We start from the raw sequence: 24,772 nt of genomic DNA, 5'->3' as shown, positions 1-24,772 counted from the left end.
CTAGCATTGACTAATGACACTACAGTGGAAATTCATTTCCTGGCTAGGGGAAATGAAGTGGATTCCAAGTGGTATTTTGAACCCTCATTTCACTTATTTCTTTGATCACAAGGGTGATAAGAGGACTACAGTTCATTCCACAGGTATTATATTGTACAAGGTTTGAGGAAGATATAAAGGAAACTTTAAGTAGCAGAGATTCACTTCTTAGAGAACTAGAAATAAGGAAAATAAGATATGAGGGAGAAGGAAGTTTTCTGAATTTGTAGTGGGTAGAAGAATTTTGTAGGTACTCTTCCTAAGCATTGGATGATCATCTCTGGTGAATGTTATCATCTAGTGGCAAAGTTGATCAGGTTGCCTTGGCAACCACACAGCATTCTCTTCCCAGTTCCCCTTCCCTACAGTTTAAGTCCTAGGGAGATGGTCCCCTTCTCCCAAATTCTTCTTCTTGCTGCCCTAGTGTGGGAGGGGAAATATTTCCACAGGATGGGGGTATTTATTTTTCAGTAAATTTGAGATGGCTTGGGTTTGCCTATCACAAAAATTCTGCCTGGTCACACACTCCTATGGTGACAGTCACATTGCTCAAACTGAGCCTCAAAGTAACTTTCCCAGGGAACATTCACACCCTTTTTTGAGTGTCAGTCCCTGTGAAAATCAGGTGGAAAATGGATGCCTTACCATGAAGAAACTCTATTAAAGTAAAAGAGCCCAAAACCCAGTAATAAGAAACCTGTCCAGATAAACCTGTCCTTTTGCTGTAAGAAAGACTCCAATTACATACTTAAATTTGTGCTGGTTATGCGTCACTGTTTCTTAATTTTAAGTGGCCCCTTTTTGGTCACTGGTTAAAGATGGGATAAAGAGAGTTGTGGGAGAAAAATAGGGGATGGTGGTGAACAGATGCTGGGCAGATGAGAGAATGGGGCACTTGAACAGGCTGTGAGTTGTGAGAAGGAACACAAAGTGGGGAGCAGTATTGGAGATCAGAGGAGAGGAAGTGATTTTTCAGTAACTCACTTGGGGATCTCCATGTTGAAGTCAGCCTGCTGCTCCACCCTTTTTTTTTTTAACCCATTTCTTCTGCCTTACTCCATGCCAACTGGCATTCATTCCTAAGGAGAATTCAAAAGTGTAGAAAGGGAAATGGCTGAGGGGAAGAACTTCTCAGAGTTCTTAGAATATCACTTCAACATGAGAATGGGGAAGTTTGGAATGAAGCCTGCTAAAGTCCACAGAGGAAGAAATTGGTTGAGTTTATGGAAGTTGATTTAAATTTTCCATTGGGGAATATGGCTAATGGCACTTGGAGTCTGGGGGGTGGGAGATTCTTCCCCTTTCTCCCTTCTTGTTTCTAGAGAGCAGACAACAGGGTGTGGCGCTGATTTCCAGTGCTTGGGTGTGGGGTTGAGTGGCTTGTAGGTGAAAGGATGATGTCAGTCTCCTCAGCACTTTACATGTTTGTGCTGAGCCAAAGGATTTTCTAGGGAATCCTTGGAGATCTTCATGCTACTGGCACAGAGGTCAGTAGAGAGCCATTCCCATCCCCTTGCTACCTTCACTATTCCCACCATCCCTTACTTCTTTCTTGAACCCAAAGTGCTTATGACTCTTGAAACTTCATCTGATTTTACTGACTCTAGAGTTTAGTAAGTTTGCTGCTGGTTAGGCATAGTCCTAGGGTATTTTGTTTTACAGCTTTTTGCCTTGATACTAGGGGGTTCCAAGCCTAGTTGGCTAAGAAAACCAATATTCATGGGATGGGGAGGGAAAGGAGAAACAGGGAAGAGGAGAGGGGAGATAATTTGAGGAATATATTACTTTGTATATTTTCCATTTATTATATATAATAATCAGAGTTAATAACTAGGATTTATATAGTACTTTAAGGTTAGCAAATTATCTCACTTGGTACTCACAACAACCTGTGAGAGGTAGTTGTTCTTATCCTCATTTTACAGAGGAGGAAACTGAATGCCACAGAAGTGTCCAACGCTACCCACCTAGTAAGTTTGTGAAGAAGGATTTGAACTCAGATCTTCCTCACCCTGAGATCAACACTCCATCCACAGAACTTTCCAGTTGACTCTATGATGAGATATTTTCACAACTAGAATAATAAGCTCTTTGAAGGCAGGGACTATTTATTTTTGATTCTATATTCCCAGCACCTAGTGACCAATGCTTGGTATACATTAAGTGCTAATAAATGATTGTTGACTGAAGGAATGAAAACTTGGCCTTAGCACTAAGGCTAGATGTTGATTCTAGTAAGAACCTATATGCTATATATGTTTATATGTATGTATATGTAGATCAATAGAAGTATGTGTACATATGTGTGTGTGTGTGTGTATATATATATACACATATCCACAAATACTTAGATGTCTATAGCTATCTATCTAATTATCTACTTTATTCACACACATAAACACATACTACAGGCCATTCTGTGAGAGTACATATAAAGCTTTAACCTTAGTAAAATAGGAAGAGTTAGACGTCATCAGATCTCAGTGCTAAAGGACTAAGATTTTAATGATTTCAACTCCCAAAGAAATAAAGGATACTAGGTTCCATTCTCCCCCTCAGTTATAAGGCATATTTCTCAGTTCCTTCTCTGTTGTCATCAAAGAAGAGATATTAAACCCCAAATGTGTACAGTGTAAACTCTAAAAAAATGATTATTGGGTTTCACAAATAAATAGTTTGGAGATGGTGGCTTTCCAGAGGCAAGCAGCTAGATGACTGGTCTTAAACATTTCCTAGCTCTGTGACCATGGTCAGATCATTTAACCCTGTTTTCCCCAGTTTCCTCATCAGTAAAATGAGCTGGAGAAAGAAATAGCAAACCATTGCAGTGTCTTTCTCAAGAAAATCCCACATTGGGGTCACAAAGAATTGGACATGACTGAAATGACCAAACAACCATAATGCCTGGTATCACTATTGACAGGTTGAGTTTCTGATTGTCATCCTTTTGCTGTGTCTCAATCTGACACATAGTAGGCACTTTGTTCCTTCTCTGTTCCCCTTGGGCAAAGAAATATATTCCAAGGTAACTGATAAGACTATAGGCCTGAGAGATTAAGGACTTGAGTCCTTCACTGTGAGCCTGACCAGATAAATGACCAACTCCTTTGACTGATGATGATGAAATGACCTTGATTCTCCTTGGAGGGCTAGCATTTGGAAGACTTAGATACAGACCTAAATTCCATTTTCACCTCTAACTTTACCTGTGTGATCTTGGGTAAGTCATAACAACTCTGAGACTCACTTTCCTCATCTGTAAAGTGTATGAACTAGCTAGATGACTTCTAAAGTTCCATAACTTTGATCCTAAGAGATTTCAACAAGGGACTTGGAAATTCTTATAGAAAGTGACTGTTCTTATATAATAAGATGCTTGTCACATGAGAAAAAGTATGGCTACTCCTCCCAGGGAGGGAATACTTAGGGTTTCTCCAGTGGAGGTTTGGTGATGAGAATTATGAAAAAGAAATCAAAATTTATACCACCTTTAGAGATTTCAAAAATATTTTACATACAAAGGCTCATTTGATTCTTCCAACAATCCAATGTGATTTCAAGTGAAGAAGTCAAGATAGGTTAAGTGACTCAATGAGAGTCACACAGCTGGTTAAAGTGTCTGTAAGCCCCAGGTCTTCCTGATTCTTACCACTATGTGGATACCTAGGTGGTATAGTAGTGGTGGACTGCTAGTCCAGAAGATGATCAGCTACTATCAGCTATGTGATTGAGGGTTAAGTAAGTTTACCTTGCTCAGCCTCACTTTTTTTATCAATTAAATGGGGATGATAAAAAGCATAATACCTACTTAACTGGGCTATTGTAAGGATCAAATGAAATAAGATACATAAAGTGCTTTGTAAACTTTAAGGTGTTATATAAATTCTAGCTAGGCCATCCCTATTCATCTTAATCCATATATAGCCACTGAACCCAGATGGTTTCTGAGGGAGAAAGTGAGGCATCACTTTCCTGATGTCATAGTCTCTTCCAAGAATTTAAAGTCAACCAACAATAGTAATAGTTCTGATTAAAGTCTTTGGGGGTCCAGATGTCATTGAACTTGAATCCTAACAGTTTTTTTAATGGAATTTATTGACTTTTTTCTCTAATCCTCATTTGATCTTTATCCTTTCTTGATACATAAGATCTTATAACATCTTTGGGTTTTTTTTTGTAAATATGATTTTATTTTTTCCAATTTACAATATTAATTTTTTGATGGAGTTCCAAATTTTTCTCCCTCCTTTAAGTTCCCACTTCCCCAACAGTAACAATCTGATATAAACCTATAACATTTTATACACTAAAATAGTGTCATCATGGAATATTGATTATATTTTGATTTTATATATATATATATATATAATAATTTTGATTATATTTTTACTATATTTTACCTAGTAAAGTGACTGATAAGTTCCAAGGTCATTCTTCAGGAGACAATTTTAATTATCAGTCTTAGTTCTTGCTCCTTTGTGAGATAAGATTCATCAGCTAGTAACTTAAGCACTTATTAAGACCTATGTGACAGGCACTGTCTTAGGTGTTCAGAACACATATAAAGGCAACACATAAAAAGGAACCTGAATTTCCAATGGAGAAGACAACATGCAAACAGTTATCTAGGAACAAGATATTTACAAAAATAATTTGGAGATGTATCAGAGGGAAGGCACTAAGATTAAGGAGGACAGGAAAATGCTTCTTGCAGAAATTGGGATTTTAACTGAGTTTTGAAGGCAGTTAGAAAAGCCAGGAGATGACAATGAGAAGGGAAAGAATTTCAGACAATGTAGAATAGTCAATGAAAGTACTCAGAGAAGAGAGATGACATGTCTGGGGAAAAGATGACATGTCTGGGGGAGAGCAATGCAAGGTGACCTGAACTGTAGAGCACATGGATGAGAGTAAGACTAGAAGAGAGTTCTGTTAAAAGCCCCAACCTTTATTGTTAAATCATGGGTAGTAAACTGGGTAGTTTGGTCTTATCTTGGTATATGGTGTGAGAAGTTGGACTCATGATAAAGCATGTTATCAGCCTCTAGACAAAGAACTGATACTGTCTGAATATAGACTGAAGCAGGCACTTTCTCCCTCTTCCTCTTTCCTTCCCTCCCTCCTTCCTTCCTTCCTTTTCCAAAATGACTAATATGGAATTTTTTTTACATGATTGCACATGTATAAGCTATATGGGATTGTTTATCATCTCAGGGAGGAGGGAAGGGAGGGAGGAACACAATATGGAACTCAAAAACTTTTTTAAAATGTTTTAAAGAATTGTCTTAATATGTAATTGGGGAAAATAAGTATTATTTTTAAAAAGTTCCCATCTCTCAGGGGTCTCAGAATTCCCACTAAGCCCAAGATATTGGGGCTCATTGGGAATGAAAGGAAACCTTTCAGGTTCTCTCTTCCTCTAACATCTTCCCAGGAATTGCAATGGACATTGCTGTCAAAATTGAATTTGGTCTTCATGGAGGAAAGCAGCTATATTGGACCGGGGCGGGGGGCGGGGTACCACCTCTGATGAGGAAAATAGATTTTTCCTACACCTAGGCTCCTCATGCGCCTACTTGAAGCAGGTTGGCTAAAGATTAACTCTGAGAAGATCCTCTAGAGGATCAGTCTGCACATCACTGGGCCCTAATTGTGAGAGTTATAGCTGTTTTGATTCTTTTGTTTAAAAGATTGCCACATAAGTTTCTAAGGGATCCTTTATAAACTCTTGCCTTTTTCTTTTAGCTGTCCTTTAGGACTTGACTGTCTCTAGGTGCAATCTGGAGGTCATCCATGAGGCCTTTTTTGGGAGAAGGATTTTTGGGGTTGTGGATTTCTCTACCTCTATTATTCTGGATAGGTCCTTATATGGGAATAAGCAGGAAGTGATACCAGATTCTGGACAGTGAGCTCTGAACCAAAGCAAAGATCCATTCTCCCTGGGTCAAGGGTTAAGGGCAGGGAAGGATCTTGTGTTTTTGTCTTGCTTTGTGCTCGATGACACAGTATTAAGTTGCTAGCAGACTCTTTAGAAATGCAAGGCAAAGTTAATTTAATGGCTCCTTTGAGAATGGAATCAAATGTAGCACTATTACATTTATCAATGGAAATTCTTCTGGGGAGCTCAGAGTGCTGTCACTGAAATCATTTTATTGATCTTCTCAGGGGTCTCTTATGAGGCAGCAAGCTGTCATGAACAGTCTAGAAGACCTAGTTACATACAGTCTTCACTGCTAATTTGGGGAGAGAAATGTTTTATTGATGGTCTTTTTCTTGGGAGGGGTCATTTCCAATTTGTCATTTCCAATTATTTTTACCCTCTCATTAAAAAAAAAGCACAGTACTTTGATAATCAATAAGCACATAACAGTTTTTTATTTGTTCATTCATTCTTAGAAGTAGACTTAAGCCAAACAACTTAATACCCTGACCATTGTTTTTTAAAGTCCTTCATAACCTGGTCCTTTCCTACCTTTCACCTCCATGAATCTTACAATCCAGTGACTGACTTCCTTTACTGTTCTCCCACAAGATACTCTTATCTCCTGACCACACTTTCATTGACTGTCCCATAACTCTATTGTTCCTTTTATCTCTTTATCTTCTTGGCTTTCCTGGTTTTCTTCCAGTCTCAACTAAAATCCTGCCTCCCGAAAGAACCTTTTCCTAGCGTCTTTTTTTTTTTTTTAGGTTTTTGCATCACTCAGATGTCACCCCTTTCATGAAACCTTTTTCATTTTTTTATGTATTACACATTACTGTGACAGGTACTAAGCAAGTTCTGGGAACATAAAGAAAAGCTAAACAAATAAATGAACAAATAAATAAAAAGACCCTTCCCTCGAAGAGGGATTACAGATCAGGACCTCAGATAGGAATTCTCTCTATAGCATTCCTAGCAAGGGATTATCCACTATCAATCTCATCCTGAGGCATACCATCCCACTTTTAGATAGTTCTCTTTGCTAGGAGGAGGGCTCAGTGGTTAGAACACTAGGCCAGAACTCAATTCCTGCCTCAGACACTCACTAGCTATATGATCCTGGGCAAGTCATTTAACCTCTGTTATGAAGCCTTTCTTGACTCCCATACAAATTATTAATCCCCTCCCTCCCTCTTGAAATAAATGGCTTTATTTTTTTATTTTATTTAAGGCAATGGGATTAAGTGACTTACCCAGGGTCACACAGCTAGTAAATATCTGAAGCCAGCTTTGACCTCATGAAGATAAGTTTTCCTGATTCCAAGCCTGGCATTTTGTCCACTGTACCATTTGGCATAGTGGATAAAGTATAGGCCCTGGAATTAGGAAGACCCAAGCACATAGTTAGTATTTAATAAATTTGTGTATAATTGAATGAAAGATTAACTGTGTAATCAGTTTTTAGGGCACTGCATCAGATGCTCTAGTCCAATGGTTCTTAAACTTTTTGCATTCAGGAACCCTTTCTACTCTGAAAAATCAAAGACCCCTCCAAAGAGCTTTTGTTTATATGTCATCTATGGCTATTTACCATATAAGATCTCTTTAAGAATTATTACTCTTTAAACTTTATAGAACTTAGTCATAGTGGTGAGAGAGTCAAGTTAACCATGACTTTGATATAGTACTTTTATATGCCCCCAAATCATCAGATCCTCTCATCCAACAGGAAGGAGTATGTAGGGAAGTTTGTTGTCTTATTTTATAAATGCAAAATTGAGATGGTAAGGCCTTAATCAATGACTCAATGTCACATTGAAAACAAAGCTAGGATTAGATTCCAGTTCTCCTAAGTCCTAGTTCCAAGTTCCTTCTGTTATACCATAATAATAGAGCTTTTCCCTTCAAAGAATAAATAATCCAGGGAGTTTAATGGTTCTAAATCTTTAGTTTATAAACTATGTATATGATACAACTGAAGATGACAGATACCAATCCAGCATTCTGGGAGGAGATGGAGTTCCAGATAAATTCTCAGGGCAAGGTGTGTCAATGCTGATAGAGATCTATCTTCTATCTAATATCTTCTATCATCAGTGTTTGATTAATTCACCCTGCATAGCACAGAGTATAATATGCTATTAGAGTGAGCTTCCAATAAGTAGCTTTTGATAACCATCTTTTGTTTAGGAAAGTTTTCATAAATCACTTGATTAACTTGGGCTCCTTCTATTGCCTTCTGAAATGCAGTTATCCCTTCACATCTTGGGTTAGGGGTATGGCATCACTGTGATCAGGAAAATTCATGTAAAATTTTTTGACCTTTCCTTCATACCAGAGTAGTTTTTGTTTCATTTTTCTTTTATGTGGTATTTATAATACCTTATTGTAAAATTTGGGTTAAGTAATTTGGTTATAGACTCTGTGTTGTCTGCTAGTCTTCATGTGTTGTCTGCAAATTTCACAAAATTTCCCCAAATTCCCATTTAATTTCTTATGCCAACCTGCAATAATATTGAAACTATCATGTGGAAGGGATAACTGAAGATGAAAATTCAATCCCTTGGGGACTTCCCCTGGCATAGTCCATCAAGTAAACACTAACTTGTCAGTCTTGTTATTCATCCATCATCAGTATCCTCTGCCCTTGTGATTGGAGGATGGAGCTATGAACTTCGCTAATGAAAAGAACAGGACTGATATCTCATTTCTTCGTTCATCTTCTTTCATTTGGGAGATGGAGTATAAGGGGATAGTGTAAGGTCTAAGACTACTTCTCTGCTTGTGTCTCAGGAGCCAGCAACCACTGGGATCTAGGAAGACTTTTATTCTGGGGTCCCTGGAGACATTCAAGTATCTTTCTAGGAGAAGTCTCTCCTATTTGGAGGCCCTTTTTCTAGGTTCTAGCTGGAGATCTGTTATGCTTTCAAGCCTTAAATTTTCTTCCTTTGTCCTTTTAGAATGACCCAAAAGTTCCTTCACTAAGCAGCAATGCCAGGATGCCTGTCTCAGTCTCCTTACATCAAGATGCGACCCAAGAGCGTCCAGTGAGCTTGGCCTCTACCATCTCTTCTTCAGGCTCATCCCGGGACAGTCAGACCATGGAAGAGCACAATGGAACTGGTCCTGTAACTGAGGGAGAGTCTGGCTCCATCCATGCCTGCTATATTCCTAATAACCATAACAATTCCAGTAGCTGGCTGAATCTGAGAGGATCCCTAAAAGGTTCCCCATTTAGCTCCCGGTCTACACCTGGGCCTGGACATCACAAGTTGAGTTACCTAGGCCGAGTGGTGCGAGAGCTTGTAGAGACAGAGCGCATGTATGTACAGGATCTCCGAAGCATTGTTGAGGTGAGCCACTCCCCCATAGGCAAGGTCTCCTTGCCTATGCAATCATTTTTTCCCCCAGACCATGGTGGTATGAAGGGTGGAACTTGGAGCACATGTCTCCAAAATAGGTCAAGGAGATTTGGATTCTACAGTAGCCAATTTATTAGCTGATTTCTCCACTAGAAAGGAAAAACTTTCTTGAAGATTTAGTTTCAGGGGAGGTGGCTAGGTGGCACAGTGAATAGAGCACTGACCTTGGAGTCAGGAGTACCTGGGTTCAAATCCGACCTCAGACACTTAATAATTACCTAGCCATGTGGCCTTGGGCAAGCCACTTAACCCCATTGCCTTGAAAAATCTAAAAAAGATTTAGTCTCAGTAATTTCATATCCCAAAACTAAAATTTAGAAAGAGAGCTTGACTCTCAGATGCCTTGTTTATCTGAATTTACTGAGACCACAGATTTTCAGTTTTGCCCCGTTGTTTCTTTGACTAGTCAGACCAGGAAACTAAGTCACTGGAATGTAGACTCCTGGGAGCATCAATATCTGAAAGGCAGGAGGAAAGGGAGAAGGGTGAGGGACTGAAAGGGATATAGTCATCAGATTCACTACCCTTAGAGTTGACATGGTGGCAATGAGTATTCTCATGGAGTTCCCAAGGAATAAAGCTGGGAAGGGGCTCTATCAAAATAGTAAAAAGGAATAGGAATGAGTGATACCAGAGTATGCTGTACAGTGGGAATGGTATCATGTTGTCCTCAACTGACTTCTCCCATGACAGGATTACCTTTTGAAGATCATCGATACACCAGGGCTGCTGAAACCTGAACAAGTCAGTGCACTTTTTGGAAACATAGAAAACATCTATGCATTAAACAGGTGAGTGAAAACTCAAGAGCTTCTCTTGTTGGGATAGGGGTAAGGGGCACAATGCTGAATGAAGAGTCTGCTTTCACTCCTGCCTTCCCTCATTAGTACCCCTTCCTTTCTACTCTGGGATGGACCTAGTTCTGCCAATACAACCTCCTTTAGAAGCCAGAACTACTGGATACTTGGAAGTACCTCCTTCTTTGGATAGAAATATTAGTGTAATTTTTGGTTTACCTCCATAGATTGGGGCTTCTTGAAAGTCCCCTAGACTATAGGTTGTTACTGCCATTTCTTCTTTAAGGATAACTCTTTTTCTTTCCTCTATCTTTCTCCCCTTACTTTTGTGTCAGTAATTCCTCTACATCTTCCACTGGCTTCTAGACAAGCTAAATGATCCTGGTGACTTGAAATGGTTAAGAATTCTTTTGGTTTGTCTGTGATCTCTTCTATGAAATAACATGATTAGAAGAGGGGGGAAAATAGGGATAATAATAATAATACCTTGTGTCTAAATAGGTGAGAACAGGCAGGATAATAATTCTCCCTAGGAGGAACTCAATGAAAGGGTCCTAGAGAGCAGAAATTAGATGAACTTTAGAAATTAGATGAAAAATACAGGTAGAATTTTTTTCTGGGTTATGTAGGAGGACGAGTTATTATGGTTCTGGGGGAAAGGAACTTTCTTGAGGGCAGGAAAAAGATTGGAAGAATGTAGGACCAAATGAAGAGGGAGACATTTAAGGGAAACACAGGAAAAAATGTCCCTGGGGTCACTTGCAGTTTTCCTTTGACTTGTGATAACTGCATCTGAGCTTGTATATAGAGAATCTCACCTTGGTTCATGTCCTGAAATACTTAATCCAGGAACTTTAATGTCTATCCCAGAGAGACTCTCTTTTTCCTTTCCTTTAATCTTTCCCTTTGTGTGTTTGACTCCCTCTGCCAGCGCTGGAGCAGTACTCCCTCCTAAAGGTGGGTAATAATATCCCTCCCCTTTACCCATCCCATTCAATGAAAATAATTTTCCCTCCCTCACCTTCTCTGGTTGTGCAGTGTTGGCTGAGCTTTGTGGTTCTTGGTTGTATAACATTCAATGCGGTTGGTTGAAAGGCCTCCAGACCACACAGCATGACTTAACTTACAGGGCTGGATGTTTTTCTGGAGCATGTTAGTGACTGGGGAAGGCAATTGGATAAAGCTTGTGGCAGCTGCAAAGAAGTGAGTCCCAAATCTGATGATTTTTCTTTCTCCTCACTCAGTCAACTCTTGAAAGACTTGGACAGCTGTAATAATGATCCAGTGGCTGTGGCTAATTGTTTTGTAGAAAGGGTAAGAACATAAGATACATAAAGTTCTTTGCAGACTTTAAAATGTCATGTTAATGTTGATGATGATGATGCTGTTGATGATAGTGATGGTGGTGATAATTTCAGCTAGTTTCAGCTAGGGTGGTACAGTGAGAGAGTGCTGGACCTGGAGTCATGAAAACCTGAGTTCAGATTTGACCTCAGACATTTACTAATTCTGGGCAAGTCTTTAACCTTATTGTACCTTGGTTTCCTCATTTATAAAATGAGGATAAAATGATATTTGCAAAGATTTTTGCAAAATTTAAAGTGTTATATAAATATTACTATCATTATTATAGCTATTACACTTATTACTTGAACAATTCTACTGACGATCTGAGAGTGACCATAAATCTTTGTAATAGGCTACTATAGGTGATCTGAGAGAAAAATAATAGTCTTCAATGAAGAAGAAAGGCATAGTACAGTTGAATTGGGAATAGGGACCAAAGACTTGGAAACTGAATGGGGCAAAGTACACTGGGAGGGTCTCAGAGGTATGACTTGGGTAAGTCTATGTTTACAGCCATAATAGAAAATCCTCTTTTCCCTTTTTCCTTAGAGCCAAGAATTTGACATTTACACCCAATACTGCAACAACTACCCAAAGTAAGTAACTCCAGGACGGAAAGGGGAGGGAGATTTGAGGAATAACCAAACTAGTACCATTTTGCTTTCTACCATTACCATTTCTTCCCAACGATTTCATTTCTTCCTTTTCCCTATAGTTCAGTGGCAGCCTTAACTGAATGTATGAGAGACAAACACCAGGCCAAGTTCTTCCGGGACAGACAAGAGGTCTTGCAACATTCTCTGCCCCTGGGCTCTTTTCTGCTGAAGCCTGTCCAAAGAATTCTCAAGTACCACCTCCTTCTTCAGGTAAACTGCATTTGGACTTCATCTCTGAGATCTGGTTGGGGTTTGATCTCTGGGGTCTGATCAGGATTGGGGAAGGCAACACTTGGGTAGGCAGCCAGGGTCTCAAAAGAGAGATCAGAAACTTAATATTCTCTGTCTCCTGTGTAGGAAATTGCCAAGCATTTTGATGAGGAGGAGGATGGCTTTGAGATGGTTGAGGATGCAATCGATACCATGACTTGTGTGGCTTGGTACATCAATGACATGAAGAGGAAGCATGAGCATGCTGTCCGACTACAGGTACTTGGGGAACTGGAAGGGAGGAAGGGAGGTCAAAAGGGTGAAAGGACAAAAACTATCATGAAGTAAGTCAATGCAGTTGATCCTCTTAGGGGAGGAAAGCAGATGAAACCTTCAGAAATGACCTAAGAAGACAAGCAGATTACATGCTGGTTCTGAGGTGGAGGTGTATCAATAACTTTGTCATATTCGTCATGAAAAATCACATGGTAGTGACAGAACAAGGTAACATAATAGAGTACTGGACTGAGACAAGAAAACCAGAATTTGAATCCTGAATAAGAAACTAACTTTCTGATCCTAGGCAAATCACTTCATTTTATTTGGCCTCAGTTTATCTGCAAAGTAGGGATAATAATAGCTCCTATTTCTGAGGGTTGCAGTGAGGATCAAATGAGATAACAGGTATAGAATGTTTTACAAACTTTAAAAATATAGAAATACTAGTAATTATTAGTATTGTGCTATTATTGTTAATATGATAGACTACACCTAGTTATTTCCTCTACCCTAGAGTCACACTGTGGCTCCTGAATTTTGCCAGAAGGGGAGAGCTGAACTCCTTAATCCTGGCTTGATCCTTTTTTGCAGCTCTTTCCTATCTGTTGGAAATAAAAGAATCTTTAGAATCTGATGTGGGACATATTTCTCATCTGCAGGAAATCCAGTCCCTTCTGATCAACTGGAAAGGACCAGACTTGACGACCTATGGAGAGCTGGTGTTGGAAGGCACTTTCCGAGTCCATCGAGTTCGAAATGAGAGAACTTTCTTTCTCTTTGACAAGGCATTGTTCATTACTAAAAAGCGAGGAGACCACTTTGTCTACAAAGGTCACATCCCGGTAACCAGGCATTTCCTTTCCTCCCAACCTAGACTAGAACTTCTACTCTGTCTTCTTGTGGGAAAGCTGCCTGTTCCTTTTCTTGTTTCAGAGTCCAGTTTGGAGCCACCTCTGTTGTGGTTCTGATTCTTTTCATTTCTGTCCCTCCCAGTCTTTGCCTTAGGAATATAGAATAGATTTCCCCATAGTTTATGAGAATTTTGCATTCTGGATTGATCTTCTAGAAAGTGTCTAACATTTTTTCCTCTTTCTCCTTCCCTGGATCTTTGATAGTGTTCCTCCTTGATGTTAATCGAGAGCACAAGAGACTCTTTGTGTTTCACAGTCACTCACTATAAGCACAGCAAACAACAGTATAGTATCCAGGTAAGGAATGCAGTATTGTGTAATACAGGGGCCGTGTTAAAGCAGAGGAATGGGAGAGGTTATCTTTTTTTTTTTAAAGAAAGATTTTATTTATTTTGAGTTTTACAATTTTTCCCCTATTCTTGCTTCCCCCCACCAAGGCAGTCTGTCAGTCTTTACATTGTTTTCATGCTATACATTGATCTAAGTTGAATGTGATGAGAGAGAAATCATATCCCTAAAGAAGAAAAGTAAAGTATAAGAGATAGCAAAATTACATAGTAAGATAATGGGTTTTTTTTTCCCTAAATTGAAGGTTTTTTTCCATTTGGTCTTTGTTCAAACTCCACGATTCTTTCTCTGGATACAGATGGTAGTCTCCATTGCAGACAGCCCAAAATTGTGCCTGATTGTTGCACTGATGGAATGAGCAAGTCCATTAAGGTTGATCACCACCCCCATGTTGCTGTTAGGGTGTACAGTGTTTTTCTGGTTCTGCTCATCTTGCTCAGCATCAGTTCATGCAAATCCTTCCAGGCTTCCCTGAATTCCCATCCCTCCATGGAACAATAGTGTTTCATGACATACATACCACAGTTTGCTAAGCCATTCCCCAATTGAAGGACATTCACTTAATTTCCAGTTCTTTGCCACCACAAACAGGGCTGCTATGAATATTTTTGTACAAGTGATGTTTTTACTCTTTTTCATAATCTCTTCAGGGCATAGACCCAGTAGTGGTATTTTTTTTAGGGTTTTTTTTTTACAAGGCAAATGGGGTTAAGTGGCTTGCCCAAGGCCACACAGCTAGGTAATTATTAAGTGTCTGAGACCGGATTTGAACCCAGGTACTCCTGACTCCAAGGCCGGTGCTTTATCCACTACGCCACCTAGCTGCCCCCCCAGTAGTGGTATTGCTGGATCAAAGGGTATGCCCATTTTTGTTGCCCTTTGGGCATAATTCCAAATTGCTCTCTAGAAAGATTGGATGAGTTCACAGCTCCACTAACAATGCATTAGTGTACCAGATTTCCCACATCCCTTCCAACATTGATCATTGTCCTTTCTGTTCATATTGGCCAGTCTGAGAGGTGTGAGGTGATATCTCAGAGATGCTTTAATTTGCATTGGGAGAGGTTATCTTTACAGGAATCAGAAGGGTACTGTGCATTTTGGGGTTAATCCCTTGCCTCTTGGCACAATTTCCCAATTGCTCTTTCCTCCTGAATTTTTTTCCAGGCCAAATCTGTAGAAGAGAAGCGTTCATGGACCCATCACATCAAAAGACTGATCCTAGAGAATCATCATGCCACTATTCCCCAAAAGGTGAGGGGAACAGAGGAGCCTTGGGCTTCCTGGCTTTCTGTGGGAAGGAAACATTGTGATCACTGCCTCAAGAAGTCACTATATCTTTCTTATGGTAAAAGATGACTGATGAATACAGTTATCCTTCTATATCATGGAATCTGAAAATCTGGAAAATTTGTGTAAAATCTTTCGACCATCCCTTTGTACTGGAAAAGTCTGAATATTTTCTTTTACGGGGTATTTAAAATATTTTATTGTAAAATTTGTGTCAAGTATTTGGTCATAATTTATACATTTCTAAGTTTTCAAACTTTTTCATGTCATCTGTAGCTTTTGCAAAATCCCCCTAAATGGGAGGATTATAGTTATTTCTTATGCCAACCTGTGGTATGTTGAAATTGCATTAGGGAAAGTCAGAATGTAGAAGGGATTCCTGTAGATGACATGAGTCCTCAGCAAAGTTCTGAGCAGTCCTTTAGGAGTCATTAAAGTTATACCAGATGTTTGGAAATAATTTATTCCTTTTTCTTTTATCCCAGGCTAAGGAAGCCATCTTGGAAATGGATTCTTATTGTAAGTTCTCCCTGCTTGCCTGTCTTGTTTCTGAATGTATATGTAGTTATATCAGCATTTCCTATGGGCAATCTTTATCTTCACTTTCTGTTCCCTGGCTTGATTTTTGGCTTCCTGTATCCAGGGAGCTTAGAGGACAGAAGAGCAGCAACCTTAGAGATGAGAATGGAACATACTGACAATGGCAGCCTGTTGTTGGGAATGGGTGGATAGCATTGCCAGTCTTCTACTTTCTTAAAGACACTGATTTTAGCAAATGAGAACGGGCATTAGAAGTATCTAAGGTACTGAAACTGAAGGAAAAGGGAGACTGGATGTGTGAAGATTTTAGAATACAGAATTAACAGATAAAAAAATGAAATGTTTTATAATTTGTTTGTAGACCCCAACCGATACCGCTACAGCCCAGAAAGGCTAAAAAAGGCTTGGTCTTCCCAAGATGACATGCCCACTCAAGTGCGTCAGTGTCGGAGACAATCTGGTAAGGACAAAGATGATATGTGAAATTCTACTGTCAGCCAAGTAGGCCAAAAGTTGGATGGATGGATGGATGGATGGATGGATGGATGGATGGATGGATGGGTGAATGAATGAATGAATGAATGCATGAATGAAATTAAAAGGTATTTATTCAGCACCTGCTATATTAGGTGCAGTGCTAAGTGATGGTGTCACAAATAGGAAAAAGGGAGTCAACTTATCCTATTATTTGAAAGAACACATAAAAGAAAGTTCACCCACAAGACACAGATAAAAAGATCAGAGGTTAACATGACAACTATCTTAACTCCTGACCTACTCCAACCTTGAATATGGCTCCTGGAATCTCTGTAACTAAATATTTAGAGTTGTTGTTCTATCTTCTTTCCATTGAAATAAAATATGATTATGTGGACAGCTGGGAATATCTTTTCCCTGCATGGTATCTTTGCTCATATAGCTCAGGGGAAAAAAAATGGGAATAAATAAACTAAAATTAGGAGATCTGAGTTCTAGTTCTGTTCCTACCACTTACTGTGTACAAGTTCCTTATCTATAAAATGAGCAGGTTGGTGCAGCTTTAATACTCTATGATCCTAATTTATCTCTTGTTCTTTCTCTCCTCATGGAGCTGGGAAAGCTACATTATTTACTCTTTCTGAACTTAGCACTCCTATATTTCTGGGCCCCTTTTTAGCTAACTTGCAAGCTAAGGTATCTCCAGGACAAGGGAGGACTAGCTCTTCTGACATCACTGTTGGTCCCTAGCCCACTTCTGGAATGGCAGAGCAGTTAAGAGGAACTGGGAAAAACAAGTCAGATTTCCTAAAGTGGCACCAAATTGAGACTAGAAATATTTACTTTGGGTCTTGGGAGGAAATTCCATTATCCCTTCAGATCATTCTCTGCCTGGGACTATACTCCATTGGTTTATTTGAATTAAATGTTCTTTTTGAGAAAAGTTGCATCTGCTGTTACTGCATCTTTTCATACTATTCCATCCAACCACACCCTCCTCCAAAAAATCACTCTGATAATGTTGGGTCAGGAATGGATTTGACAGTATCTCATTCTGTCTTGGTGAGCTGACTTCCTGGCTATGTGTATATATGAGAGAGACAAAGAGTAAGAGACAGACACTGTCAGAGAGAGAACCTGTTCACACTTCTTTTTTTCTTTCTCTCAGTTTCTACTCTCAACTGTCCTTAGCCGGAACTCAGGGACAGATGTGGTTAGGGTAGGGGCTCCACTAGATTTTTCCACTTGATGGCAGATCAGACATTAGCTTGTCTGACTTAAAAGATAATTGTATTCAAAATTTCTTGAATGATCTGGAGTCAGAACTTGACTTCACTTTCAACAAATATTTACCAGGTTCTGGTTAGCCTCTGCACAATCCACAAGCCCTCACATATCTGCTTGAGAATGTCTATATTTGACCCTTGGGCTTTATTCTCTTTGGAACCCAATTGTTCTTGACAATTTTTTTTTTCTTTTCATTGAGGCTCTACAGTAGAAATCTACTCTGAATCTCAGATTACTTTTGCTTAGCCTCTGGAGCAAGTGCCAAGTGCTAAAGTGCTAGTCTTGGAATTGGGAAGAACTGAGTTCCAATCCTCCCTTAACCATATTGAGTTGCTAAACCTTTCTCAGTCTTAGTTTTCCTCCTCTGAAAAATGGGGATAATTCTAGGACCTCATTGACAGGGATGAGAATCAGATGAAATAGCTTATGCTCTTTGCAAATCTTAGAACATTAGAAATTAGATATTTTTATCATTATTATCTATCCAAAAGCAAGATTTTCATTTATGCAAAAAAAACCTAAATCTCGAGTCTTTTAATAGCATTTTCTAAAAGGTCACAAATTGTGTGTTACTCTCTGTGTCATTCACTCATAGTGCTTCTGTATTTATACTTCTGCATTTAATTTTCTCCCTTTCCTTTCTAGAAATCTACCATGCTTAATATCCTTTTTTCTTTTAGTATCTTTTCAACCCTGCTTTCTATCTTATCTCTTCTTCCTTGATATTGTCCTCTTAACATGCATTGTGCATATCAACAGAATTTTCTTTAATTGACTTTTCTGCAGTTTTTCTACTATGGATCAGATATACATTGGCTGTTTTTGGCAATAAAATGGTAATACTTGGGGACCATCATAGCCAAAGAAAAGACTCATGTACAGGAAAATATTAGCTATCCTGAAATTTTTGGAGATGGTTTCCTGATATTTTAGGATTTCCTTCTTTCAATCCATTGGATTTAGAGTGTGTGTGTGTGTGTGTGTGTGTGTGTGTGTGTGTGTGCGCTTTTATACATATTATAAATTGCCCCTGTGAGGCAAATGGGGTTAAGTGACTTGCTCAGAGTCACACAGTTAGTATGTATCAAGTATCTGAGATTGGATTTGAACTCAGTTCCTCCTGATTCTATGGCCAGTGCTCTATCCACTGTATGATGTAGCTGCCCCCCCCATACTCTAAAAAAAATTTTTTTTCTGTTTCTTCATGTCCTCTGCTATCAAGTTATTTGCTACCAGTCCCATTGAGTATGTGGTCTTTATAACATCTACTTTGCCTACTTTGAGGCCATTTTAAAGAGCCTTTTTTTGTTCCCAATGGAGGAAGTCCCTTGACAACTTGTTTGTTAGATTTTACTCTTCATTTTTAAATTGTTTGTCATAATTGTTGAATGCTTTTCTATTTTTTATTCTTAATTTTAAAAACAGATGAGTTGTAATTTAAAATAATTACAAAGAAACTTAAGTTTCTGTTTGGTCTTTGCTTATACAGTAATTAGTTTTATTTTTTTCCTTTGGGTCAATGACCTTCAACAGATAAGTTCTCTACCTTAGCTCAATAACCTTGGGAATGGCTGTTATGTAGAAAATTAATGATCAGTAACTTGTATCTCCTACTTATTCCAATTGGGCAAGGTTGAGAGTTGAGTTAAGGAGTCAACTAAGTAATAAATTGCTCCAGAAAGTGATTAGTTGTCTAGTAAATAATCCTTGAAGTTCAAGGGAAGACATTTTTTGTTTTGTTTTGTTTTTGCAATGCAAGGGGGTTAAGGTCACACAGCTAGGTAATTATTAAGTGTCTGAGGCCAAATTTCAACTCAGGTTCTCCTGACTCCAGGTTCAGTGCTCTATCCACTGCATCACCTAGTTGTTCTTCAAGGGATGACATTCGTATCCTACACCATCTCTTCCCACTAATTTTATTCTTATGTTTCTTTTCATTAAATTCACTAAACCTTTATTGGCTTCATAGAAAAGGTATTCAGGCTTTGAGGAGATGCCTTTTAAAAATTATTCAAACATTTTTTGGTCCTGGAAGCATTTGTAGTAATCAGCAAGGGGTGGAATCACCTAATGTATTTTTTTATCCTGTCCCTAGAGCCTGGTCACCCTCAGTACAATCAGGAGATACTCCCCAACAGGCTGCACAGCTCCATGATGCTGGACCTTAAGGGTTGCAGAAAGTCCGGTGCGAGTTCTGCTCTCCAGCTTGGGGCTCTGTGGCGGGTGTTCTGGGAGCTAGGGGTGTGGAAAATGGGACTGTACTAACAGTTTTCACTAAAATAGACCCTGGAATTGAAGGAGGTAGTGATTTTGAGGTAAAGTGAGGAATTTATTTGGCTGGAACAGTTATCTAACTAGTCAGTTCACTTAGGGAGGAATGGACCTTGGTTTCTATTCCTGCTGCCCTAGCAGCATCAACATTTTAAAAATTGAGCTGAGTGCCAAAGATTCCTTCTGTATACTGTGTAGGGAAAGTTTCACCATGATCTCCACTTTTCTAGTCATAATCAGTGATCTATAGGACTGACCTTCCTATTCTCCAATAAGTACATGTCCAGATGAGATATAGAAGGCGAAGGGTCTGGAACCCTGTTTTGCTGAACTCTATAGGAATAGATTGAGAATTCTACAGAAGCTAATTTTTTTGTTTGTTTTTTTGTTTTGCTGTTGTGGAAAACTTGTTCAACCAATAAGGATTCTGGGAGAAAAGGGAGGGTGTCGACTCGAAGTTGCTGAGAGGGCCTAGTGGCATTGTAAGCTTGGGGCTAAGACCGGGCAGAATTCATTTCCTTGGGTCATGGCTGACTTTACCAAATATACTTAACTCTCCAGAGCCAACTAAACAGCTTCTCAGGCAGTTAAATGACAAAGGTGAGTATTCATCCCTACTGGGATCTTGGGGGTGATATGGGGGGGGGGGGGCGGGAGGAAGGGAGGTAGAGAAGCCTCTGCTCCAGACACAGTACCAATGAATGGGAATTAGGCACAGATACTATCATTATCCTCTAGCAGACCAGTAGGAGCATAGATTGATAAGAGGGTAGGTTTATGAGTTAGAAGCTTTCAGCTTTTAGTTTTTGCTTTTTCACTGTAACCCTGAACAGATTCCCAGTTATGGATTTCATCTATGTAATGAATCAAATGAGTTGTTAGCAAGGAACTATCCTTACTTCCTCATTAATGAGGAGTCAGGGTGGCTTATGCTTTGATCCTGATGTGACAAATCCTTGAGGTGAGAAGAGTGGCCAACCTGAACTGCCTGGCTATAGCATATAGCTATATAGTTGTATTCCTATCACTTTGATCCTATTTCCTATCAATAGTTTCTTAGAAATCCTAGAAGTTGGAATAAGGATCCCAAAGATGGCACCCAAATCATACCCTCAGTTGCTATAGTCTTCCTGGCTTCTGTAGGGAGGTCATTTATTTGATTTACATTCTCTTTTTTTCATGTGATGGGGATCTGATGATGGTGGTAGCATCAAAGGCATCGGGTCTTAAGGTAAGACCAGTGAGCGGCCTGGAGATGGGATACAGGATGGAACAGGGAAGTGGTTTTCAGGTGGGTAAGGGTATCCAAGCTGAGTCAATCCCTTCTCCCATGAAGCTGTCATTTCTTTTATTTTCCCACCATGTTTTCTCCTATCCATGAATTGTACCAGGGAGGAATATTTTCCATGCTCTGATTCTGTTCTGTTTCCTATCTCAGTCCTCGCCTGAGGCCGTGCCATTGTAGGCTATGCTTGGGACTAATGCTCCCAAGTAACATGCTTCCTAAAAATCTTTCCTAGGTTGCCTCTACCCTGTGCCTCAGTTTCTCTCAACTGTTTCTCCTCTACCTATCCCCAGCCTTATATTGAGTCCCTGGTTGGTACAGTGGAATAGACCTGTTACTACCACTTGCTTGAACCTATCAGAAGTTGAAAGGTTGGGAGGTAGTTGAGATTCCCAGGTTACAAGAAGGCCATGTTTGTACCTTAAACAGCATGCAGGTAGCGCTGAAGCCCTCTTGGACTTTGGGCAACTGCCCCTTACAGGGGAGCAGCAGTCTGAAGCTGAAGGAGCTGCTCAGGAGGAAGTGGTGGAGGAGCAGGTCCTTGAGAAGGCCTCTCCAGAGGATCTGGCTGTGAGCACTGGCAGCAAGAAGGGGGCCAGGGCTGAGTCCCAAGGTTCAGAGGAGGAGGAGGAGGAGGAGGAGGAGGAGAGTCTGGTGGTAGCTGAGCAGGTAGCCGACTTTGCCAGCTCCCTGCTGGCTGCCCTCCACTGCTGGCACTATCGAGCCAACGCTTTACTTTTCTCCCGGGGCGCTATGGTGAGGTGGTCTTTTTGATCTCCCTTCCTCTGCATGTTCCCCGTGCACAGTGAATGTCTGGCTCAGAATTCCTACCCTTCACCTTCCTTTCTCCCCTCCCCCTTAAGCTTGGGTTCTTTCTATATCTCAATAATCAGTATATCCATCTCCTTAATAGCTCTTTTACCCTGGTGAGCCCCCAGCATGCTCTGCTTTGCCATCTGGGTTAACCTCATGCACTATTTGGTGAACAAAACTAACAGGCAATGGGGTGGTCTGGGTTGAAATGGGGAGAGAGGGAGATACAGATTGCAGGATGACCTTAAGACGGTTGATTTTCTTTTCTCTTATTTTAAAAGACAAATTTTCTGGAGCAAAAAGGGGCTCTGTTGACTTTTGTCTCCAGGTTTTCTTGTTTAGTTCAACTCTAGAACAATCGATTCCTGAAGCTGAAATTTCCAGATTAGCCCAGCAGCCATTCAGTAATTCAGAAAGGTGCCTGCAGATATAAGGGTCCCCCAAAAACCACCTAAGTTGGGTCTCTAATTTCTCTCCATGTTTTCCAGGGCTGGGTGTTGATTTCTTCTCTTTTGGGTACAGGTCAAAGGGCATGATGAATATGAAATAGCCAAAAGCTATAAAAGGCCCAGTGGCCAGTCTCTAATGAGTCCTGAGAAGTGCAAGAGCTTTGAGTCTGTCTCTTCCCTTCCAGAGGTAAGTACTGGGTGATCAAAGGGCAAGCTGGACCCTTAAGGGGGGTACTGTATTGTCAGAAATGTACCTCGGACTCCTTGGAGTTGCAATCACTAGGAAGCACAGTATCTTTTCATCCTCATCCTTGAGGCTTCATCAACCTTGGAAAATTATTGAGGCTCCCCAGCTTTTTTATTTCAATTCAACAAATATGTATTAAATGTGTGGTCTGCAAGACACTGCTCAGATGATTTTTATGAATACAGGTTGACCTCTTACCCCTTGTCCACTCAGAAGGAATGGATGCTCAGAGGTTGTTGCCAAATCTCCAACTTATACATTTGATAGGACTCTAAGTGTGGGACTTTGTTACTATTTTGGAGCCACAGAGGAGGTTGATGAAACTTTTTGTATCCCCTCCACAGCTTTGAGTAGCAGTTGAGTCCCTGTTCCAAGCCCCAAATCTACAAAACCCCAGTAGTAAAAATGCATATTGGTGAAGGCTTTAGTGAACCATGAATGAATGAAAAGCCTTAAAAATTGACTAGGAAATCCCCTCACCTTCTACTGCAAGACTATCAAGGCTTTAGCCTGGAGATTAGAACTGGAGTTACCTACTGCATGTTGAGACTAATAGATGAGGGTGGAATGCCATTTACGGCCCTCACTTTCCCATTTAATAGTTTTTCCAGGAAGTTTGGAAACATGTTCAGGCTCCTAGCTGTTACTCGTGTCTATCTCACCCAGCCCCTTTTCCCTGTCATTTGCTCTAAGTAAGGTCTGTTGCTGGGCTGTCAGGAAGCCAGGTTATTTTTCCCTGGGTGTTCTCTGAAAAAGAGCTTTTATAATTTTGTAATTGCGTGTTTCAGGCTGAACCTGATACAGAGCCTGAAGTCAGGCAAGGGCTGTTTCCAGTCATAGAAGGTCATAGCGGAGAAGTGATGCAGTCTTGCATCCTGAAACAGCACCATCAAGAGGTGCTACGGCCTGACCATCCAGTCAAAATCGTTGACCATGCAGTTGCTGAGAGTCCAGAGGATCTTAAAAACCTCAGCAGTGAGGAAGAGGAGGAAGTGACAGTGTCAGTGCCAGACAGTATTCTGCCAACATCTGTACTGGACCAGGCTAGCATCATTGCTGAAAGGTTTGTCAGCACCTACTCCCGCCGCAATAGCCTGGCTCTGGAGGATGGCAAAGCCAGTGGTTTGTTGACTCCTAGACTGGTCAGTCGGAGTAGCAGTGTCCGGAGTCTTGATGGTATTGAGAAGGGGTCAGCCACCTACTGCAGCACCATAGACTCATTCAGCTCCTTGTTGCCCCTAGAAGCAGACCCTAATGCTGGAGTGGCCTCAGAAACCAGCTCTACCCTCAATGGGACTGTACCTTCAAGCCCTAGCTGCTCAGTAGAATCTGAAAGGTTGCTTAACAAGAAGGAGGATATGCTTTCGACTCGAGACCGACTGTTACTTGACAAGATCAAGAGTTACTATGAGAATGCAGAACATCATGATGCAGGCTTTAGTATTCGGCGCCGGGAGAGTCTTTCCTATATTCCTAAGGGCTTGGTAAGAAACTCTGTGTTCAGATTCAATAGCCTTCCCAGGCAAGAACCTAAACCAGTGATCCCTGGGCGCAAAAGACTAGAAAGTTCCCGACCTGCCTCTTGGACTCTTTTTGATCTCACTGGGCCAGGCCAGGCTAGTTCCAGGAATCCTCCCCCCATCACTGATGTTGAATTTCGCCCATCAGCAGAAGTAGTGAAGATGTGGGAAGGAATGGAGTCCTCTGGGGATATCTGTAAGAGCCCAGTCACGAGGAACAAGATAGAATCAGGCCTGAGCCAAGAGAATGGTTTTGACTTGCATGAGCCGCTATTCATTCTGGAGGAGCATGAGCTGAGTGCTATCAGTGAGGAGGCAGTTGGGTCCTCCCTAGAGGTCCAGAGCCGTGCCCAGCTGGCCAGGGAGCTAAAGGAGCTAGTAAAGGAGTTGAGTGACAAAGATGAAAAGCTATCAACTCCCCTGCACCCTCACATCATGCAGTTCTCCCACATGATGGACAGGGAGTTGACTGAACGTGTCAAGAACAAGGTCTACCAGCTAGCCCGTCAGTACAGTCTCAGGATCAAGAGCCACAAGCCTACAATGTCAGAGCAAAAAAAGATGGATCCAGAGCAAGAAAAGAATCTGACCTTGCCCCACCTGCAGGAGGAGATCCGAGAGCTACCTTGCAAAGGTACAGCAATGGGTGTTGACAGGAGGG

The 24,772-nt window shown here is 40.5% G+C and overlaps 1 protein-coding gene across 10 annotated transcripts in view; it reads left to right on the top strand.

The window, feature by feature from the left end:
• Window positions 1–24,772, top strand: part of PLEKHG3 (pleckstrin homology and RhoGEF domain containing G3) — a 59,856-nt gene that overhangs the window by 26,852 nt on the left and 8,232 nt on the right. For 2 of the 10 annotated variants that reach the window (XM_074236127.1, XM_074236126.1), the window contains 16 exons: window positions 8,923–9,315; window positions 10,078–10,175; window positions 11,426–11,495; window positions 12,078–12,124; window positions 12,244–12,394; window positions 12,542–12,673; window positions 13,333–13,515; window positions 13,789–13,881; window positions 15,100–15,186; window positions 15,708–15,741; window positions 16,124–16,222; window positions 20,221–20,397; window positions 21,006–21,088; window positions 21,512–21,838; window positions 22,418–22,531; window positions 23,380–24,745. In XM_074236127.1, the coding sequence (XP_074092228.1) occupies window positions 8,962–9,315; window positions 10,078–10,175; window positions 11,426–11,495; window positions 12,078–12,124; window positions 12,244–12,394; window positions 12,542–12,673; window positions 13,333–13,515; window positions 13,789–13,881; window positions 15,100–15,186; window positions 15,708–15,741; window positions 16,124–16,222; window positions 20,221–20,397; window positions 21,006–21,088; window positions 21,512–21,838; window positions 22,418–22,531; window positions 23,380–24,745 (3,415 nt within the window). In that variant the 5' untranslated portion in view covers window positions 8,923–8,961. The remainder of the gene's footprint in view (window positions 1–8,922; window positions 9,316–10,077; window positions 10,176–11,425; window positions 11,496–12,077; window positions 12,125–12,243; window positions 12,395–12,541; window positions 12,674–13,332; window positions 13,516–13,788; window positions 13,882–15,099; window positions 15,187–15,707; window positions 15,742–16,123; window positions 16,223–20,220; window positions 20,398–21,005; window positions 21,089–21,511; window positions 21,839–22,417; window positions 22,532–23,379; window positions 24,746–24,772) is intronic. The other 8 variants (XM_074236132.1, XM_074236130.1, XM_074236131.1 and 5 more) reach the window with 8 other exon arrangements.

Source organism: Macrotis lagotis, chromosome 4, assembly GCF_037893015.1.
Source record: "Macrotis lagotis isolate mMagLag1 chromosome 4, bilby.v1.9.chrom.fasta, whole genome shotgun sequence".
Taxonomy (NCBI): Eukaryota; Metazoa; Chordata; class Mammalia; order Peramelemorphia; family Peramelidae; genus Macrotis; species Macrotis lagotis.
This window is presented reverse-complemented; position numbering and strand designations above follow the sequence as displayed.